The 23735-nt window shown below is 35.1% G+C and overlaps 1 protein-coding gene across 12 annotated transcripts in view; it reads left to right on the top strand.

Moving 5' to 3' along the window:
- Positions 1–20223, top strand: part of LOC111070766 (calcium-dependent secretion activator) — a 70055-nt gene extending 49832 nt beyond the window's left edge. For 8 of the 12 annotated variants that reach the window (XM_041593367.1, XM_041593366.1, XM_041593371.1 and 5 more), the window contains 7 exons: positions 1479–1635; positions 6177–6318; positions 6692–6859; positions 11546–11855; positions 11915–12295; positions 16864–17003; positions 17069–20223. In XM_041593367.1, the coding sequence (XP_041449301.1) occupies positions 1479–1635; positions 6177–6318; positions 6692–6859; positions 11546–11855; positions 11915–12295; positions 16864–17003; positions 17069–17267 (1497 nt within the window). In that variant the 3' untranslated portion in view covers positions 17268–20223. The remainder of the gene's footprint in view (positions 1–1478; positions 1636–6176; positions 6319–6691; positions 6860–11545; positions 11856–11914; positions 12296–16863; positions 17004–17068) is intronic. The other 4 variants (XM_041593370.1, XM_041593376.1, XM_041593375.1 and 1 more) reach the window with 2 other exon arrangements.
- Positions 20224–23735: the final 3512 nt, after the last annotated feature.

Here is a 23735-nt window from a genome sequence, read left to right as displayed (position 1 = left end):
ACGTTTTTAGGGATAGGGATTAAATCAACGTGATATTATACAATATAAGTATATTATATACACATGCATACATACACGCGAATATCCATGAGCTCGCATTGTTATTTACAGAGCACTGTACTGTAAACATAAGCGAATTTTTCTGCTCAAAGTTTTTAATCATTATAATTTTTTTAAAATTATTTTAAAAAATTGTTATTGGTATATTATTAAAAAACTGACAAATGCACTGCATGCATTATCTTTCGTTATCATTTTAGATTAAACTGAATGTTTTTCTATTTTAAAATTTGTACAAAGTTTAGTGCATGTGTCCGCTGATACAAAAATGTATGTTTATCTGTGTCCATAAATGTTGGCTATCTGAGTTAATTTTAATAATATACTTACATACATAGCAATATTGTTCATATTCTCTCTCCTGTCCGTTGGATCTCTATTTAATTCAAATCACAAAAGTCCGTTCTTGTCTGGTGAAAATTTTCTTTGCTTAATTAACGCTTTTTATTTGAAAACTTTGGACCAATTGGATCAATCTATCTTTTACTTTCGCCCAATTTATTTGGTTTGCATTATTTACTTTAATTTTTGTGTGTCGGAGAGTCGGTTCTATTTTTCTTTTCGCGAACCATCTTGACTTTTCATTTCTTCCTTTTTAGTAGCGTTGTAAATCCAATTGTTTCGTTCGTCTCTCTAACTCTAACTGACTTTCAGACTGATTTTGCCACTCATCCCCTTTTTCATAAATACCATGTCATACTCGGATGAGTATGCTTCGGTCTCACGCCACGCTTTCAGCAGCAACTATACAACATAGATTAAAAGAATACACCAAATATTCCCTTGATTCGTTTTGGTTCTTCATTATTTAATTAACCATACAGTTTTTCTTATTCAATCTACAACAATATGGTATTTTTAGATTTTAGATTTTTCCTTATTGAAAAAAATTTAACACTAAATATTAAATGTTCGATGGCTAACGGAATACTTAAATATTGCTGAAGATCAGCGATACGTTATTAAAATTGGAACCCAGGAGTAATCCTTTAAATTTTAATTAAGGCAAACAATTTTTTCATATTTATTTGTAATACTTTCACAGCTGAAAGTGGAGCACTAAAATACTTTACCTTATTTTGATATTATAATAATTTTAGCCGTTTTGCCAAATACACCTGCAATGGTTTTTAAAATTTGTCCAGACGGATTTTTTTTTTAGTTATTATAATTTCAATATGGGTATTTTAATGGTTAATATTAATAATGTTAATATTCTACTGAATTAAATAAAATTGTTGATTGAAATTTTTTGATTAGCTTCCAATTAAGAGCTACGAATTTTATATCATTCCATGTAGTTTTAGTACGCAGCTTCAGTGTTTGTTTGCAAAACAAATTTCAAAGAGATATACAAAAATTTTGTTTTGACATATCTTCTATATATAAAAAACATTAATCATTATTCCTTTCTTTAGGCATTTGCTTGGTTTAGCGATCTGCTAGTCGAACATGCGGAAATATTTTGGTCTCTTTTCGCGGTTGACATGGATCGCGTTTTATCAGAGCAAGCTCCTGATACGTGGGATTCGTTTCCCTTATTTCAAATTCTTAATGATTATTTAAGGGCAGATGGTAAGTAGTACATTGTCCAACGTTTGAATAGCCCTTACAGAATAAAAACTGTTTAAGAACCGCATTTTCTAACGGTGTCTTTCATCTAAGAAATAATAATAATTATAAATAATATACTTGTTGAGCTACTGAGCTTCTTCAGTAGCGTTGTATTGCGATATTATTAAAAAGGCGATGATTGTTCATTATATATATTCACAGTTTATTGTGGTGAAGTAAATAAGCGATACAGAGTCGAAAGGATAGTTAGCTGGATTCAAGACGGGGTCAGATTGAAGACGCGGGGGTCGGTTCAAGGCGGTGTCGGATTTAATAGCTCGATTCCAAGACGATGTGCAGTGATTGCAAGATCAAGACTAAATCAAAGGGCAGGCGGGCCGAATCGCCCGTGCCCTAATGCGAGCGAGAGAGTGATAGCGAATGGCGATAGAAAGAAAGGTGTGAGTTGAAGACGCGAGAGAACGGTTGCATAGGCTGCTGCCGTGCGGGAGCATGAATATGTACATATGTATGTAGATGTCAAAGCTAAGCAGTGGGCAGTAAAAATTCTGAACAATAATAGATATTTACTCTACTGCTGCACCACTGACTGATCTACTGATTATTTGGCTGCGTAACCAAACAATACATATGAATCTGAAAATTGAATATGCCATTTTAGAAAACGAATTATTCACATTATTCAAAGAAAAATAGGATGTTTAGTTCAGTTGCTCAAAACAATATTTCAACATTGTATATAATCTGAGGTCTTAATTTTTTTTTCAAAAGGCGTTTATTTGTTTCTACAATCCTATGTAAAACTAATCAAAAATACGATTATTTATTATAATGTGAAATATTTCTTATTAACCAAACTATTCTGACGAGATTAGTTTTATCCGAAAGAGCATAAGTTCGAACGAACTTATATTTATATTGTTTATAGTTTAAGGTTCAACTATGGTGAGTTAAGCTAAATGAAAAAAATTGCTAAATACAAATCAAACTGACTATGGCAATTACCCGTGAACCGATGGTTCTGATTTATTGGCTACGCTATGGTCTAACTCACAGGCAAGTTGAGATCAGGGAATAGCCGACAGCATATATAAAACAAAGAATAAATTAAATTCATTAACAAAGGTTTGAACCTAACAGTACAGGTCGAAGGAAAAAAAATGGAGAAATGTATTGTTGTTACGGCAAAGGCTACGGAAATATTCACAGTCAGAGAAATTAGTAAGACAGAGTTAAAGATAAAGAGGAAAGAAATCCCTAGTCGGTTGGGACGGGATAGCGATGCTAATAAGGCTACTACAGGCAATGGAATTCAGGTAGAAGTTTGTGGAAAAAGATACCGAACCAAAGGTTTTACAAAATTCAGTTTAAACAACATCAGTTCGACACTGTTTTGCGAAACACGCTTTTACGAAGGTGGAGAAATCAATGAGATTCAGAATAGAAGTAACTACTAAAGTGTCCGAGCTGAGAAGTGATAATTTTTTTGAAGAGTTTAGTAACGGCAGATAAGTTGGAAATATTACGGTAATTGGAAAATTTGTGAATAAAAATTATGTATGACACTTTCCAGACGCTGGGAAAATCACCGAGCTCGAGAGATAGGTTAAACAGTTTGAGGAAGGGTACGGAAAGAGAATCAGCACAAGTTAAAGAACAACACTGGAAACCATATCGGGCCAGTAGAACAATTTCATGACTTTAAATTGTTCGAGAGGCCATTATGTATAATCAATGAAGGGGGATAGATGGAATTTGAACAATTTATGATAATAGGATTTGACTGCATGGAACAAAAGACATTAGGTGATGTGAGAATAGAAGAATATCGCGATCGTTACAGCGTTAATGTCATAATGGTGTAGAGATTAAGGAAATTGGGAGGAATTACGTTTAGACTTAATAAAACTGAAAAATTATTTAGTATCTCGTTTTATATCCGTACTCAAAAAAAGTTAAGGGGTATATTAGATTTATGGTAAAAGTGGATGTGTGTAACGAGAAGGAAACATTCCCGACCCCATAAAGTGATCACCACAGCCGAGTCGAGTCGAGTCGAGTCGAGCCGAGCCATGTCTCTCTGTCCGTTCGTCCGTCTGTCCGTCTTGTTTGTCACCTGGATCTCAGAGTCTATAAGAGCTAGATCATCCAAACTTTGTATCCAGACTGCTGTGATATCGCACTGCTACAAAATTTCGACCCCAACCAGCCATACAGTATAGTAGAGAGTGACCATATCTACCAGAGTGCCGAATCTGAATCAGATTGGATTATTATTATAGCTACAATAAATAAATAAATTTTCATTTGCTTCCCCCACCTCCTCCGGCTCTGCTGACGCTATATTATTCTGCCTGTTCTCTTTCTCGCTCGCACTCACTCTGCCCTGTGCAGAGATGTAGAATCTACATTGTGTATGTAGAAACTCATTTTAGATGTATAATGTATGTAGCAAAAATATGTAAAATGTTAAATATTTCAAAATTATAAGCTCACAAATTTATATTCTGAGTACGGGTATAAAATTAGAGTCGCGTCTAGGAAGCGACACAAGGGTTCCTTCTCGTTTTTTCTTAAAAAAAAAATCTGACAGGAAATGTCGAGGAAAACGATCGATGCTGCAGATCAGATCGACCGTCCGTCCAAGTTTCGGGCTGCTTCGTGCTATCAGAACGGGTGCCCGCTAGGTTATTTAGACCAGTGAAACATGCAACGGTAACACATCAAATATAAACTCAATGCAGCGAAAAGCCAAGAATAAAATCGAACTTATTCGAACGATTAAACTGAGCAATCAATCACCGACTTTGAAAAATAGATTGCGACTCGAAGCAAAGCTTCTGAAGAAGATCAGATGCTCAACAAAGAGATAAACCCATATCTTTGGTTTATGAGTTTTCTACGCTCTTATTGCAAAAAAATATATATACACTAGGGGGCAAGCCCGCTGCTCCCTCGACGTTTTTGCATTTAAGCTGAATACGTTTTGTTTGACTGAATACGTGTAATTATACCCGTACTCAAAAAGAGTTAAGGGGTATATTGGATTTATGGTAAAAGATGATGTGTGCAACGCAGAGAAGGAAACGTTTCCGACCCCATAAAGTGTATATATGTATTCTTGATCAGAATAAATAATCTACATGTTAGATGTATAATATACATTTTAGATGTAGATAACAGATGTAGCAAAAAAAATGTAAAATTTTTTTAAATTCTACATAAATCATAAGCTCAAAGATTTATATAAGTACTGAATGAGTACGGGTATAAAAAAAGAGATTCGCGTCCCCACAAGCAACTCACACGTTCCTTCTCGTTTATCTTGATGAATAATTTCAATAATTCATTGTGATGATTAAGTAGTTCGTCCACCTCTCCAACTATGCGCCTGGCTATTGCCGAACTGAGGTTATGGTAACCGCAACGTGCATCTACGCGAATGTTGAGTGCGCGATTTATGTCCTCACCACCCATGAAGTATATTTGTAAAAACTCATGTGCTTCGTTTGGCATTGGCACTAAAGATCCTACTATGTGGTACAATTTTCCTTTGATTTTAAATGTGGAATTGTATTGTTGACCATTCACCGCTGTATTTTTAACTATTTCTGTTGCTCCGAACGATGTCATTTGGAAGCATAAATTGAGTTTTCGAATTGACTTCAGAGAGATGTTTGAATCTGGATCCGTGCCTATGAGCAAGCTGTTCAATGGTTCCGGTGGTGTCTCAATTGCAGGTATTTGTACTTTTCCTGATGCGCAACAAATTCCACTTGACTCATGTTTATACTTGACAATGGGGACATTCCTTGTTTATAGCACCAATCAACACTTTCTGATGTGCGCAATATTCAATATCTGGATCGTATGCGATACAAAGGAACGAAGTGGATGTTAATTCTCTATGTATTTGTTGGCGTTGTCGGTCATTTTCTCTGATATTCTCAGCTATGTAGCGACGCCCACGTCTTCGTGTTCATTTCGTACCTCTTGTGATTGAGATTCACTCAAGTGATATGCCCTCACGTTCATTTTCGTTATCTTCTTCGACTTGTTCGACTGTTCTTTCTGCTCTACTATGTCGCATGAATGTATCATTATTTGTTCGACGGTGCAACTGAGCCCCCATCCGTCTGGCTGGAATTTTTTACTTTAGCACAATTACAAAATAACAAAATTTACAAACAAACGTAACAAACACACAGAAAGATATTAGCTCGAGATTATATCAGAAATTAACACTGACAACTAATCTAATATCGGTCGAGCCGTTTGGGAGGAGTTCAACCACAAACACCGTGACACGAGTTATATATATATAGATATTCTTATTATATAACATAACTAGGGGGCAAGCCCCCTGCGCACTAGATTCACGTCAACACCCGGTTCGCTCGCTTTGATCAACAGATCGCTTGAGCTAAGCGAGTGTGCAGGGTACTTTCCCGCTGGTGTATATATATTTTCATAAATTAGTCCCGCAAATCTGTAATATAGTGGAGGTTTGAGTATTATTAATACAAAAAGTCCGATTACAGATAACTTGCGCAATGGTCGCTTTCATCAACACCTTCGCGATACTTTTGCACCATTAGTTGTGAGATATGTGGATCTTATGGAATCTTCAATAGCCCAATCTATTCATAAAGGATTTGAGAAAGAACGCTGGGAGAGCAAAGGGTATGTATAAAACAAATTTCAATGTCCCATGCCAATTAGTAAAATATTTAAACCAAGGCGCAATTACCTAAGAATCAATTACACAAAATAACTATTTTTACTAACAATTTGTTAATGTTAATGTTAAAAAGTATAAATATGCACACAGATGCAGAAGCTTATTATTTATATGATTACACATAAAAATCTTACTTTGGGATTGGAAGTAATTGGTAAAACAGGTAGTTAGATTGAAAAGTCGAAAGGCTTTCGCACAAAAATTAATAATGACTGTTTTGTTTAAGGGCCGTCTTGCTTTGAATCATTTTATATTCATCTTTTAAATGGAGAGTTTATGTTGTATTTATTTATTTTTTATTCTATGAATATATAGGATAAACGCTGCTTTGAACCCTGCAGCATTAAACAATGCAGCCCAGGCGCTCAATACAGCGGCCCTCAACCCATCAACGCTACTCAGCGGCAAGAAAGATCAAGTAAATTTTTACCTGCCGAAGCTACCAAGGCAATCAGTTGCAACAGCTGCCACCGACGATATGAGGTTTTTAAATAAAAAAAACTCCATTTATAAATATACGTAGATTAAAATATTGTCTTTGCATTTCGTTTTGCGTTTTGTTTTCTGCCAAATTGTATGCATTGCCAAAAGTTTCTTGCCACTTGCCAGCATAATTCATATGCATATCACAAAATATAAATTAAATAAAAAACCGCCAATGTCAATTGCATTGTAGCTGACTAGTCGTTCACAATTTTATTCATTATAACCGAAAAAATATATATAGTATATACAAATTCTTGTTCTTAGTTTTTACAGAGTTTCTTAAATACATATTTTTGTTTTTGAAATTTCATTTTTTAAATCCGAATACTATTGCTTAATATTTCCCTGACAAGGGCATGATAACATAAGCAAGCATTTTTTTAAAATAACCATACATACATATACCATATATGTACTAGAAATTGTGGCAGGTGCAACAAAAAAAATTTAATTTGTTCGCTTTTTTTAATATATTTATCTGAAGGATTGCTCAAATTTGGTGCAGAAAATTATTTTGGAGGCCGTCTTCGTTTTATTTGTATGTTAAAAGCTTTTACCAAACTTGCACATTCTATACCCCTAAGATTGATACATAATTTGAACCGTGCTTTGAACGGATCGATGGATAATTCTGTGTATACGACCACATATGTATGTGCAATGATAGAGTTTTGTATCTGCAAATTGTGATATCAGAGTCTCAATACCTAACCATTTCGATCTGCATAGTAATCGTCATTGAGATGTTCTTGATGTTTAATGAACATTGTAATGTTCATGTTTAACGGTTTTTATACCCGATTTTTTTAATACGTCGCAGAATGAAATTTACGAAAAGTATTATTAAATATGTGACGCCCCCTGCCTCTTCTTCCTCTTTCTCTAACACATCCCCTTTTATTATTCTATCTATGACTCACGCCAAAAAAAAAAACTTAGACGAATATTAGGAATAGTTATAGAAGTCACAAATGCATGAAGCTTCAGAGTGCAGTTTTTTTTTGTCGCTAGGTCCATCCAGATGAGCGCCTTGATCTCAGAGCTAGAGCTAGAGCAACAAAGAACGAATGGATTTGTGGGTAATCATACCCATACTCAAAAAAGAGTTAAGGGGTATATTAGATTTGTGGTAAAAGTGGATGTGTGTAACGCAGAGAAGAAAACTTTTCCAACCCCATAAAGTATATATAGCCGAGTCGATAGAGCCATGTCTGTCTGTCCGTTTTGTTTGTCGGCTGGATCTCAGAGACTATAAGAGCTAGGGCAACCAAATTTGGTTTCCAGACTCATGTGATTTCACACTGCTACAAGTGTATTTCAAAATTTCGCCCCGCCTTCTTCCGCCTCCACGCAGTTTCATAGAGAATGTCCATATCTACCAGATTACCGAATCTGAATCAGATCGGATCATAATTATAGCCAGAATGTAGAAATTAATTTTCAGTTGCTTCCCCCGCCTCCTCCGGCAAGAGACCCGCTACTCATTCTCTTCCTCGCTCGCACACTCTGCCTCGTTATGCTCGCAAGCGCATAACGGAGGAGATGTAGAATATTCATAGAATATGTAGATGTAGATAACAGATGTAGTAAGAAAATGTAAAATGTAAAATTTTTTTTTTAATTCTAAAATTCTAAAAATTCGTAAGCTCAAAAATGTATATACTGACTGAGTACGGGTATAAGCAGAGTCGCGTCCCGAGAAGCGACTTACACGTTCCTTCTCGTTTTATTTTCCTATGAAAATTATCAGTTTTTATTTATTTTTTGGTCGATAAAAAACTTGTAATGGTTAATTTCACAATAGATAATAAATCGCTCTAGATCGCCCTTTTCTTTACTCGAAATTTATTTTTCGTAAATTCACACGGCTGCAATTAAATTTGTTTGGAAAATGTGTTTTTAATCGGCTGACGTGTTTGCAACTAACCATTTTTTTTTTTTTAAATTACAAACAAAATTTTGTTTCTGCCAAAATATATACTACTGAGCAGTGGTAGAAACGAACAGAAAGGTCATTTGAAAAAAGTCCCGAATAAAATGGACATTTATAACCATTTATGCGAATTCACGTTAATCGTCGAGCTACCAGTCAACATATATATCTATAACATAAAAACAAAAGACATTTGACCGATTGACAGCAATTAAAACGAAATTCTTACAGAGCTTGTACCCGTTAAATTGCAACAATACATGCACACATAAAAAAATTATATTTTTTCTTCTTCAGGAATTAATTCCTGTCTGATGAGCGGTAGCAGAAGAGTAGTTCCCAAATAATTTCGGAAAACAATTTTTTTAAAATTTGTATTGTAATGTTTAGGGGCTGCTACCACGAAAAGAAAATAACATTTTTTGGTGAATTCGTCGTTTTTTTTTTTTAATTATATTGAAACCTAGAAACTAGTTTATAATGATAATACCATTGGTTTTTTTTTTGGGTTTTTTTTAGTTACTGTTAAAAAGTTAACGATCAGCTGAGGTTGATATATTTATTTAACTCGTTCGCAAAAACTTGTGCAGGTTTTTTACTGCCAATAACTGATTAATGACGATAATAATGGTATCAATATATGTATATGCAATAGATTTCACCGCTATATCAAATTCTTTCCGCAAAACAAATGTTTGTTAAATTTGCTTGCTTACAAAATTTTCGGTAGCAACCTCTAAACAAATTTTTTTAAATAAAAATTTAAACTTTAATATTACCATCAAACCCAAAAAAACAAAATTGGGTGTGTCCTGTTTAAATTTCAAAAAACATTCTTGAGCTACTGAGCTTTTTCAATAGCGTAGTTTTTGGATATGTTTATTAACGAGACGATGGTTGTTCAGATTAAATATGGTTTATTGTTGTGGAAGGCGATACAGAGTCAAAGGAATATCGAAAGGTTCGAGTTAGGTTGATGACGAGTCGGTTGGAGAGTAAGCTGGATTCAAGACGGGGTCAGATTGTAGACGCGGGGGTCGGTACAAGACGGTGTCGGATTGAATAGCTCGATTCCAAGACGATGTGCAGTGGTTGCTAGATCCAGACTGAATTAAAGGGCAGGCGGGCCGAATCGCCCGTACCCTAATGCGAGCGAGAGAGCGACAGATCGAGAGAGTGATAGCAAAGCAAAGGAAAGAAAGAAAGGCGCGAGATGAAGAGGCGAAAGAGAACGGATGCATAGGCTGCTGCCGGGCGGGAGCATGAATGCGTGCATGAGTTTGTAGGTAGATGACAATTTAGTACAGTGGGCAGTGCAAACATCGAACAAAAATAAGGATTTACTCTACTGCTGCACCACTGGCGATAATCTATGCATTTTTCCACTATTTGGCTGTGTAACCAAACAAACATTTTTTTTGACTAACCTAATTCTCTACGGCACTGCGTTTTTCGATTGCTCGTATCTTCAATATTGTGGATGCCACATAAATTTGTCAATTTTCACAATTTCCTACAGGCCTACAACCTTATTTTTGTTTCGTCCAAAGTACAATGTTATTATTACTTTTTATATTATTTATATTTGTTTTTGAGTAAAAGTAAATATCGTATCAGCGAACCTGGAAACCGAAGGAATTGAAAGGGTCGGCGGCTGCGTGATCGCTAGTCAATTTTTATCCCATATCATTGTACAACAGAATTTTTTATAAGTGTGCGCAGAATATCAGAAATGAGGTACCAGGCCGAACAAATATTTTATATCCGGTACCTAAGTTGCTTTATGCTAGATTTGTTTGAGCTCATATTTTGGATAAATTAAAGGAAAAATGCTTTTACAATAACAATTAATGACAATAAAGCAATGAAAATTAAGAATTTGCTTTATAAAAAAGGTTTTTCGTGCTTTTATTTTTATTAGATTCATACTTACTTTACAAGTTTTTGCTTGCTTAGTCAGCTATCGAATGATAAATATTTAAAATCAAGGTTACTATTTAGGAACGAGCATATACATTTTGGAATTACGTCATGATAAATCTCTACTAGATGTACATCCATATACATAAATATCGCTGTAATCTTCGATTCCTGTGGTTTCATTTCATAGCAGCCGGTATCTATTTAGATCCATTTCATTGCTACATTTTGTATACAGCTGAATATTAAGAAAAATAACTATAAAAGCTTTATTTCGTCCACTTTTTTGGGTGATAGAAAAATTAAGTGAATTTAGTAGCGCATTTTCAGACTTTATTTTTATACACATTCAACAATTATATGTATAAGGGATAAATAGATTTGAGTTGATTAAATTTTTGCGGATTCAATATGTTTTTATATATTTAGTATAAAAAAGAGCCTTGCATTTTTAAAAGCTTTTCATGTTGATTCATTGGTACCACAATCCACTTTATATAATTTTTTAGGAAAGTTACATTTTTTTTATCAATGAAAAAGGAATATTGTTGAGAAGATGTAACGGAAAAGCAAAAGAGTAAACCAGCTTTCTTTGTGGATTATGCAGGGCTCTTGTATTATAATAAAATACACAAAAGTGCGATAGAATCTTTTTCCAAAACGAATGCTGCTCTTTTAGATTCGAATAAATAAAGACACTTTTTTTAGAGGTTACAACTAATTTAACTTTTTTTACACATCAGTATGTGTGTAGAATACAGTATATTCTTCATTCCCTTTAATTATTAAATAGCAAGATTTATTTTTAATTTTGAATTTTATCTGCTTAGAAATGGATGTGCCACTTCCGAGGATCTCTTTTGGAAGCTAGACGCTCTACAGTCCTTTATAAGGGATTTGCACTGGCCAGATGTGGAGTTTCGACAACATTTGGAACAGCGGCTTAAAATGATGGCAGTTGATATGATTGAGCAGTGTATACAACGAACTGATTCGTCTTTTCAGTCATGGCTGAAAAAAAATATTGCTTTCATATCAACGGACTATATTATACCTTCAGAGATGTGCGCTATGGTTAATGTGATATTAGATGCTAAAAATCAAAGCTTTAAACTGACGACTATTGATGGCATTGACTTGGTAAGTTAATTTATTAAATATTGCTGGAAACTTTAAAATTAAATTTAACTCTTTATCAGTATAAATTCCATGCAAAAATTGACGACCAAATCGATAAAGCGAATGTAGCGATGACACAAGGGCTAAGTGGTAAACTTATGTCAGTGCTAGAGTCGACTTTGTCAAAATTAGCTCGATACGACGAAGGAAGCTTGATTGGTTCAATTCTCAGTTTCACGAATGTTTCAAGCTCCGGAAAGGATCTGGGACAGGGCTACGTCAATTTCTTACGAAATAACATGGACCAAATACGTGGCAAAATTGGTGACGATTTATGGACACTAAATTTTTTCGAGCAATGGTATACGCATCAAGTTATTATGCTCAATAATTGGCTGTCGGAACGTTCAGATTGTGCCCTGCACTATGCGCAAGTCTCATCTATATCTCATATAATCAAGGTAACGTTTTTGTTCTTTTCGGCAATGTTTTTTTTCCTCTTCCAGCACGTACACAACGAAAGCTAAGGCAGTATCTCCAGCAAAGTATCTATCCAAAACCATATAATTATGGTCAGAAAATTTGATCAAAAGTCATATCTATTTATTTATTATTATTTATAATCTAAGTCCTAAACTTAAACTAAAAAAAATAATTTTGAGTAGCACTGTCCTCGAAAGCCTTCGGCTATGTCTAATAGTTTCGACTATATGTTACAAAATGATTCAGTGTGTGCCTATATCTATTTGTACATATATTTGTGGAGAAAAATATGTGTGTAACAGTCTCAGCTATATTGTTTGCAGTTCAAAAACAGTTTCAGAGGAATATACAAGACTCTCTTAGCTATTCAAAACATGTTGCTTCCTGAAACCGCCCAAGAAAACTCTATTTCATAGACAAATTTGACTAGTTAGACCGGCAAAGATTCGAAAAAAAAAGAACAAAATAAAAAGCTCTATAAATAAATATTTAAAAATCAATAAAATGAGTCAGAAGTAACGTAACGAAGGGTTCATCTACGGCGCCCTAAATGGATGAAAGCCCAACCACTGCATGAAATATATAAATTTATTGAAAAGAGACTTGCAAGGTATATAAATATCGGGGTGTTTTCGACTGCCATAGAAATCTATGGAGTTTTTGTCAAATCAACTAAGACAGATGTATCGGAATAAAAAACAAAAGAAGAAAAATGGAAACAGATAAAATATTTTAAAATCGAACTGACTCAGTACTGGGTATAAAAGTAGAGGCGCGGCTTTATACACGCCTCACAACACCCCCTCGTTTTGTTGAATCTTGCTATAAAAAGACCAAAGACCACTCGCTTTGGTTCGGGGGAGAAAAAAAATCTAAATTGTTTGCCTAGTGTAATTGAAGCGGCAGTATCTGTATTAATTCCACGTGTAATTTGCGACAGTTCAAAATTTGGCTTTGAGCTGTCTGGCTTTTCCGACCGTTTGAAAAAATCCTCAAAAAGAATTAAAAACGCGGCTTCGTATAAACTTGAACAATTGGATTTATTCTCGACATGATTCTCATGATTTAAAATAATCTGCCTATATATATATATATGTATGTAGGTATAAAATAACACTACTCGAAAAAAATCAAATTTTGTTTCCTCAAGCATCCAAACCGACTATTTCTGATAGATATGGGACTTAAAATTATTTTTAAAGAATTATAGTTTTTTATCTATGTCAGAAAATTTTTTTTGAAGAATTTTTGAATTCTGGTATTTTTTTTGTAAAGCTTTTTTCAGAGGTAGCGCTTCTTTTTTTCACATAACTCTAGTATCTTACGTAAAGAACTTTGCTATTTCAAAACCAGACGTAAGATACTAGAGTTATGTGAAAAAAGAAGCGCTACCTCTGAAAAAAGCTTTACAAAAAAAAAACAGATTTCAAATATTCTTAAAAAAAAGTTCTGCCATAGAAAAAAATTATTATTAAACTATTTCTAAGCCCTAAATCTTTAAGAAAAAGTTGATTTTGTTCCTTGAGGAAAACTCGTGCCGAGTAGTGTAATTAAACTAAAAAAATAAATAATTAAGAATTAGAGTATTGTAGATAATGGTATAATTACAGGAAATATGTTTAAGGTATAATTGGGGGGATAGGGATGCTACAAATTTTTATAATTATGACATAGAATCGGAAAGAATCGTGTTGAGCGTAATTCGACCTGCAGAAGGCTAAACGAAGCGAACGAAGGTACAGGTAGGTGTAAGGGGAAAAGTCAATTCAATCTTGCCCAGAAAAGATTCTGAGTCCACAATCCCCATTCAGAGCTTGTGTACAAACATTGCGCCATTACATATTCAGCAATGGCTTAATGAAGGTAGGACCAGTTCAAGTTAATTAGGGCAAAAATTGTTTTTGGACCGATTCAATAATGGCCTGTTGCTCCTTGTACTGTGGACTCCACACACAAGAACAATCAGGCTGGCTCCCGTTTTCACTTTCGCAATAAATTTATCATCGAAAAGAAAAGTAAAAGGCTTTTTATGTCACAAAACCTAATCTAATTGAAAAATGAAAAAATATTGGAACTACACTACCCGACAAAACTGATCGTTTTTTGCGCTTCGAAACAAACCAACTTTTTCTAATAGATTGGGAGCTTCGAATCATTTTTTTCCGTATGGCAGAACTTTTTTTAAATAATTTGTAATTCTTTTTTATACCCGTACTCAAAAAGAGTTAAGGGGTATATTAGATTTGTGGTAAAAGTGGATGTGTGCAACTCAGAGAAGGAAACGTTTCCGACCTCATAAAGTACATATATTGTTGATCAGCATCAATAGCTGATTCGATATAGCTATGTCTGTCTGTCCGTCCGTCCGTCTGTCTGTCTCGATGAGCACCTAGATCTCAGAGACTACAAGAGCTAGGGAAACCAAATTTGGTTTCCAGACTCATGTGATATCACACTGCCCTGCCCCCTTCAGCCCCCACAAAGGACGAAAATCTGTGGCAGACACAATTTTAAAGATACAATAAAACTAAAAAAGCAGTATCGTAGAGAAATCTGTCTACCAGATTGCCGAATCTGAATCAGATCGGATCATAATTATAGCTAGAATGAAGAAATTTTCAGCAGTTTCCCCTGCCTCCTACAGGAAGAGACCCGCTACTCATTCTACTCTTCTCGCTCGCACACTCTGGCGCGTTCAGTGCGCGAGCGGCCTCTAGCGAAATAGATGTAGAATCTAAATGGTATATCTATAATCTACATGTTAGATGTAAAATATACATAGTAGATGTAGATGTAGATAACAGATGTAGCAAAAAATCTAAATTTTTTTTTTTAATTCCAAAATTCTAAAAAATCATAATTTCAAAAATGTGTATGCTGACTGAGTACGGGTATAAGTAGAGTCGCGTCCCCAGAAGCGTTCCTTCTCGTTTCACATAGCTTAAATATCGTAAATTTTACTGAACTTTGCCATTCTGAAAAGCTAAGAAATGCAGCTATAAATAAAACCCAAACACTTTCTGATTTCAGCTTACCGTCTGGGAAATATAAAGCATTGAAAAGCAAAAATGATGATTTTTGTTCGGTATTTTTTACGAAATTTTGACTTTAAAAACTAAGGAAAGGTTCGTTTGCTTTGTTCCCAATTGGCAGTTGAGCTCGCAACCTTCCAAAAGGTATTTTTTGTTCATTTTTTCCTTATTTTAGGTTTAGTTAACGAATTTTAGCTCCAAAGTCTCTCCATAGATTTTGATGAGCGATACCTTGAACGACGCCAAATTAATGCACCTATACACAAAAAAATAGAGGACACAGGATATAATTTTTTTTCGACCTTTCCTGAGTTTTTAAAGTCAAAATTTCGTAAAAAATACCGCACAAAAATCATCATTTTTGCATTTCAATGCTTTATATTTCCCAGACGGTAAGCTGTAATCACAAAGTGTTTGGGCTTAACTTCTAGCTGTTTTAATTATCTTTTCAAAATAGCAAAGTTCTTTACAACCAGACGTAAGATACTAGAGCTATGTGAAAAAAACAAGCGCTACATCTGAAAAAAGCTTTAAAAAAAATACCAGACTTCAAAAATTCTTCAAAAAAAAGTTCTGCCATAGAAAAAAAACTATAATTCTTTAAAAAAATTTTAAATCCCCATATCTATCAGAAAAAGTCGGTTTGGATCCTTGATGAAAAAAAAAGAACGATTTTGTCGAGTAGTGTAATTAACCGTCTAGAACATTGCCTTCCTCAAAGAAAGATAGAAAACGGCTGTTAGCATGAGGTAAATGGTAGGGATGGCAAATACATTTTCAATGTCAGCAGCAGAGGATTCTGTGTTATCCTGATAATAAAGGGATGGAGGAAATTCATTGGAGTTAACGAACGAGAACATTGCCAACAGGTTAGACTCATCTCAAGGCAACCAAGAAATAAAGGCTAAGCTAAAATCACCCATGAAAATAATACGATCGTTGCAACCTAAAGCAGATTCAAAAGTATGAAAGGTGGCTTAGGTAAACCTCAGCATCAGACTTGGGAGGAATGTAAGAGCAAGTCAAATAGATATATACAGACCCAACGCAAGCTTTGACTGCAATAAATTCAATGCCGTAGATATTGTTGAATGGGAACTCCTCAGATCAGAAATCCGTTTTGACCGCTATCAGAACCCCACCAGCAAAAGATTGGTGGTCCAGTCTATAAGTGATCAACTTTGGAAAGAATATTATGATCATAGACGGAAGAATTAAGCCAGTTTCAGTTAAAGCAATTGCGTCGAAATCAAAAGAACTATTCGTATGTAGATGGCGAATGGAAAAAATGTTATTCAATTTTTTGAAGTGTCAGTACCGCATATTTTTTTTCTAACTCTGGTTAGAATTTTTATTTAGGAACTCGTGCATAATTGTATGCTTAGGTCATATTGACGGGTCAAGTGATTTAGATAGGAAGGAATCAGGAAAGAGGATTTTAAAATTACGCTTATATTCACAAGAAAATTTGGTCATATATTATATTATATTTATTATATTATATTTATATTTAGAAAATTTATTCCGACTTTGAACTACAAGGCGTTTTGGAAGACAAGCTAAATTCTAAAGCTTATCAGACGGTGTCTGTTCGTATGGCTACTGAAGAGGCAACCTGTTCTCTAACGATGCCTGAAGTAGGCGAAGGAGATGAGTAAGTAGTGGCTTTACTTAAGAAAGTTATAGTTTAGATTTTAGAAGATATTCTCGCATGTACAGGACCTGTGATGATATTCGAGAAGCGGATGATGAAGATACTGGAGAAGAATCCAATATGTCTAGGGGCTTACCCAAATCAAAAGTAGCTGCCGCTCAAGCTGCTGCTGTCACCAATGTTGTTGCTGGACGTGTTGGAAATTTGTTGGGAAAAGGAATCGGAGGACTAAGTTCGAAGCTGGGAAGCGGAAGTTGGTTTTAAACAACGGAAGGGTATTTTCTTTTATTTATTTGAGAAAATATATTAGTTAAACTTTCATTCCCAAATTGTTTCAACTACTCACTTAACAAAATTATTTCTCTGCTCTTTATATTATTATTTTAATATGTTTCAAAATAAGTGATGAACGTTTTATTGTGGATAATTTATTGGCTTGAGGAAAAGGTTTGAAAAGTATGAGAATTGTCATTTTTCGAACTTGGACAGTATTGGAAGTGTTTTAATATTTCGTTTCTATTAAGCGGACAAGCGACTTATTTGATGTATTAAAAGTCAATTTTTAAAAATATACGAGATATTTATATATACGTTCGCCAACCCCGAGGTCTTCTATATCACCTGTATTAAAAAGGTTTTGTTTTTTAATTTGCATCATTTTATTCATATCCATAAAAACATATGCTCGTAATTAATTTAAAAAAAATAGAAAATGAAACCACTCAACTTATATACAAAAGATTTCGTATTTTGGTGTTTAAAATATCTTTCATATCCATTCAAAAAAATGGCTGCCTTTGCTATTTCTATTGCTTCAAACGATGTCATTTGAAAGCATGAATTGAATTTGCGAATGGACTTCAAGAAGATGTTTCTTCTCTTAACACGGTATGTGTCATATCTTTCAACTTTTATTTACATCATGCTGTTTTTGCTGCAGTAAAATTGACTATTTCTGTTGCTCCGAACGATTTAATTTGGAATTAGATATGCGAATGGACTTCAGAAAGATGTTTGAATCTGGATCCGTGGCGATGAGCAAACTGTTCAATGGTTCCGGGGGTGTCACAATTTAAATATGTGCAACACATACCATCTGACTCATGTTTGAATTTTAAGGCATGACAATGTGGTCCATAGCTCCCATCAACACCTTCTGATGTGCGGAATGATTAAGTTTCACGCAATTGCGACATTTCTTTACGCACATTTCCGTTATCTTCTACGATTCGTTCAACTGTTTGTGGTACCATTTACCAATGAATAATCCTGCTAATATTATTTATTAATTTCATCTACGGAGAATCAGCGAAAAAAAGGCAAAATAAGCCTTCCTTGCTCGTCCAACTGTGAGAGTATATAATTTCTGCGAGAATTTTTTGGTCCCGGCATCACGCATAAACGGCTGGACCGATTTCGCTAATCCTTTTTTTTTGTGTTGGTTATTGTCAGGAGAAAGGTTTAGGGTCTAGAATCCCCGATATATTGGTTAAGAACCTTAAAAACAAATGGTTATAGCTTTCACAGAGTGACCTATCAGTAGAAACGCTAGCTTTTTATACAAAACACTTCTATCATATGATGCGTTGAAATAGTTTTCTTTAATTTACAAGAGAATTTTCGTTTTTAAAAAAGCAATTAGACGTGCAGGCTTAAGTAGCAGAACTCACAGTTCTGCAAGTCACAGATATAGAAGAGCACGTCAAACCGACGAGCAACGCGAAGCGAGGAATGAAGTTGAACGGAATCGATGGAATCGAAATCAACAACATACAAATGTTGCTTTAGACCCCTATCGAGCTGCATTCAATTATAACGTGGTTATAGATTCATAGATTATAGTTCACAGCAAATCGTTGCTATTAGACAAATGAACGTTGTGTGCCAATACTGCAAGGCATTTAAGCTTAAAAATCAAGCTACTGGATTGTGTTGCGCGAGCGGTCAAGTCAAATTGATACCATTGGTACCGCCACCAGAGCCACTGCATTCATTGGTTTCAGGAAATGGGCCATATTCGAATCATTTTTTGACTCATGTAATAATATAATAATTGCTTTCAGATGACGTCAGTTGGCACAACAAAAGTTATTCAAAACAATTTTATGACAACTTTCAAGATTCATGGTCAAATATATCATCTAACAGGTTCATTATTGCCAACTCCGGATAGTGACTTTCTTTTTCTACGTATTGCTATTGAAGAATATTTTTAAAACTTCTTGATTTTATGTTATGTAATATTTGCAATTCACTTTTAATTTGACACACGGCTTTAGATTGTAATGTCAAATAATTAATCGGCAATGTACGAAATATTAAAACAATGTTAAAATAAAATAAAATAAAATAAAGCCATCTTGTATGTATCATGCTTATACCTTCGTGGACACTATACCCTGTATCAATGAAATGGGAATTTGTCCTAGATTTATTTTGTACTTAATCATAGTATAATAAAAACAATTTTCAAATATAGAACACGAAATCTAACAAAAAATCATATATACCTGACATCGACGATTCCAAAAATGTATACGTAAAGTCATTTTACGCCAGAAAGCTAAACCTTACGTGAAATATTTAGTAAAGAAGGTAAACAATATATGACATGAATGTCAATCTTTTAACTGATGTCTCTTAATGCTAAAAAATGTTTATTTATGAAAGCGTGTAAAATAAGCTATTGATATCCATAAAAATTGGATGAGTTTTAATTATCTCTTTACCATTGAATTATCCATTAGCTTTTAGCAATTATCCATTGAATTATCCATCTCTATCCCAAAAAAAGCATGCTAATAACTAATCAAACTTATAAAACTTTCTTAAATTACATTTAAAAATATTGATATTACAAAATGTTTACGAATATAATTAAATAAAATAATTTATTCAGAAAATAACCATAAGAACAAAAAATTTATTAATGACATTATTATATGTACTTTATTTACTTATATTACACGCTATACCGAATGACTGTATGCAAATATGTTATATTCAATATTGGTTCGCACTATATTTAACACAACAAAATGTACCTTATTAATAAAGATTTACAAATTTACATTTGAGTTTTGTAAAAAAATTGCTTTATAAATAATAATTAGACGGCTTACTTTGATGGCACCATATTAAAAAGTGGGATTCTTCGATTCATATTTGCTATGAGAAATATTAATTACAATTTTAAAAGTCTACAGTGCTATACATAAAACAACTGTCATTACAAGACACATAATTTAGAGCTGAAAAATTCCATAAAAGACATATAATTACACTTAATAGAGTTTTTGAAAATGTTACCGAATTAACTAGCATATAGATTAAATAGTAATTACATAATTAACAAATTTTAAGGGCTACGAAAGTTTATCTGTATGTATGTTGTCTCTCAGTCACCATAGGCTAATAAAGAAAAATGTATAAGCTAATTGAAAAAAAAATGTTTTCATTGCTTGTCGTGATTACGGCTCAATGATTTTTTTATTAAAAATACTAAAAAATCTTTATATAAAAAAAGCCTAAAAAAATATAGGTAGATAAAATATATACATACATATGTACTCTTACTTACAAATGTTTTTCATTATTCAAACCATTTAAGAAACATAAAGCTGGAAATATCGAGATATCTTTATGCGAATACCTCAACATATATTTTACTTCCGTTTAAAATAAAAACGAGAAGGAACGTGTGAGTCGCTTCTGGGGACGCGACTCTACTTATACCCGTACTCAGTCAGTAAATACATTTTTGAGCTTATGATTTTTTAGAATTTTAGAAAAAAAAAAAATTTTACATTTTACATTTTTTTGCTACATCTGATATCTACATCTACAATACAATGTATATTCTACATCTAACATGTAGATTGTACAATGTACATGTACCATTTAGATTCTACATCTCCTCCGCTAGGGGTTGCTCGCGCAGTGAACGCGGCAGAGTGTGCGAGCGAGAAGGAAAATGAGTTTCGTTGTCGTTTGCGGGAGGGGGGGGGGGCAGGGGAAGCAACTGAAAATTAATTTCGTCATTCTGGCTATAATTATGAACCGATCTGATTCAGATTCAGCAGTCTGGTAGATATGGGCATTCTCTACGATACTGCGTTTTTAGTTTTATCGTATCTTAAAAAATGTGCCTGCCACAGATTTTCGTTCTTTGTGGGGGCGGAAGGGGGCGGGGCGAAATTTTGAAATACACTTGTAGCAGTGGGATATCACATGAGTCTGGAAACCAAATTTGGTTGCCCTAGCTCGTATAGTCTCTGAGATCCAGCCGACAAACAAAACGGACAGACAGACATGGCTCTATCGACTCGGCTATATATACTTTATGGGGTCGGAAACGTTTCCTTCTCTGCGTTACACACATCCACTTTTACCACAAATCTAATATACCCCTTAACTCTTTTTTGAGTACGGGTATAAAAAGAGAACCACTAACAGCTATGCATGATTTTTAGGTAACTAAACGGCATTTAAATCTAGTTTTAATGCACAGGACGGCCAATGAAACGGCCTTTCACAAGATATTTGATTCGTGTCGATAAAATGGATATAACCGAAGATATAGAGATCCAAACCAGACTATTTCCAGACTATTCTCAGTAATGAATCCGGATCGTAGGACCAAAAATTGCGTTGTTGATGAAACGAGTTGTAAATTTCAAAAACTTATTCACTATATATATTAAACTGTAACAGACTTAAACTAAGAATAATTATTGCCGCGCCGGGCAACGCCCCGAAGTCTGGTGGCAGTACGTTTAATAAGTCTCTTGCAGTCGATCATTCGGTAATTCAATTTTCTTTATTCACAGGTTTTTCGGGTGGATAATTATGATTTTTTAAGTTTACAAATGATAATGTGATCAATATACACATGAGCTAAAAAACTTGTAGCGCCCTTCAACTTAACCTGGCAACCCTTTGCAAACTTCGTCGCTTTTCGTGATGTTTGCCAATTTTCTTGTTACGTCTTGATCGGCATGTTGATTCTACGTCTTCACGTCTAACTTGGCCAGCTTAACAATTGGCCAAGTAAGCAATTCGGATGCCATTTGGTTCGTGAAGTAAGACATGGTAGATATTCCTTCTGCCATCGATTTCTGAAACTGTCCGTAATCTGACCTGCAATGCGAAAACTCTTAGCAAGTGAAACTCCGATCGTGCACCTGTCGTCATTCGCTGCCATCGAACTAGTCTCTGCTCACAGGAAGTGATTTAGTATAAGTACGTCAGCTTCCGGACTCTTCAACGGCACATAAGTTAGGGGTCTGGAATTCAGCATATTTTTGTTTTTTTTTTAATTTTTTATTTAGATACCTCTTTTAATATATATACATTGTCTGCGGCCGTTCGCCATTTTGTTTCGAGGTCGCGTGTGGTGGAGTGGCCAAGCAGTTGAGTCCTACGCCAGGATTTAAAATGCATGAGCTTGGGCACAGCAATCGCGGCAGGAGGAGCAACAGCAGCAGCCTTTTAAAGTTTCAGGTGCACCTCGAACCGGATGCAGATGGGGTTGATAACACTACTCAACAAAATTAAACTTTTTATTTAGGCTGTGAACCAAAATTACTTTTTCTGATAGATTTCGGGATTTGACAATTTTTGTAGTACTTTATTTTTTTTTTATGGTGTAATTTTTTTAAAGAATTTTTAAAATCTGGTATTTTTGTTCATGGTTTTTTTCAGAGGTAGTGCTTCTATTTTTCACATAACTTAACTACCAGATTTTAAAAGAATTAAAAAAAAAAAACTAAACCCTGACATGGTCACACTTTTTACCCGCCAATTTCAAATTCAAATTGTTCGGTATTTTCCAGTACCTCTGACATGGTCACACTATTTTACCCGCCACAACATGATGTTGGCAATTTCTCTCATTTTCTGCCTCCACTTTCCACCGCTCAAATGGCAGAAAACCGTTAAATTCAAATCTGAGATACCAGGGAAATCCGATGATCCTATTGGGCTTTGAGGTGGCTCAGAGGGGGCCTAGCTGAGGCCACCGGACGGGTCGCAGGTTGCGGATAGCGAACCTACCCTAGTGGGTAGGTCAGCTGCGAATAAGCGGGCATCCCAAAGAGAAGCAACTAAGTTGGCTCTGAGCTCACACACTCCCATCCCTACTCATTACCTACCCACATCCCAACCCCAACACTCACCTCACACCGGGCCGGACTAAGGTGTCACTCGACCCGTGCCAAGAGTTAGCCTGGCTGGGGGCCCGGTACAAAAACTAGCCCAGTCGTGAACGGAGAGCTCAGGGACTTGGCAGCTCCCTGTTCTAATTATGCCTTACCCGGGTAAAGTGGAGCTCTGCCGGGGTGGACCGTTCCCCTTCTCTGCAGCTCGTGGGAATCATATGGATAAATACGTAAATACTAATAAAAACGAAAACAAAAACGAGAAAGGCACTCCCCAAACGCCGGCTGGGAGAAATCCCAAGCGGGAGAAGGCAGCGGCCCAAAGGCCTGGCCCGATCCGCTCAGATGCAGGAAAGACCCCTGCATCCCAAATCTGGGATGGGTGGAAAGCCAACACCCAAAACTGATACCATTGAAGGGCAGCTAAGCAATATTGCGGCTGCCCAACCTTCCGGTGAAACTGCGGGTGATGGCTTGCCATCAACCAGTGTCCAAGCCAAAAAATTTAGTTATGCCGAAAAGAGGAGTGCTGGGCACATACTCGGTCGGCAGAACGCCAGCACAGAAGTCAGGT

Source organism: Drosophila obscura, unplaced genomic scaffold, assembly GCF_018151105.1.
Source record: "Drosophila obscura isolate BZ-5 IFL unplaced genomic scaffold, ASM1815110v1 contig_187, whole genome shotgun sequence".
Lineage (NCBI taxonomy): Eukaryota > Metazoa > Arthropoda > Insecta > Diptera > Drosophilidae > Drosophila > Drosophila obscura.
This window is presented reverse-complemented; position numbering and strand designations above follow the sequence as displayed.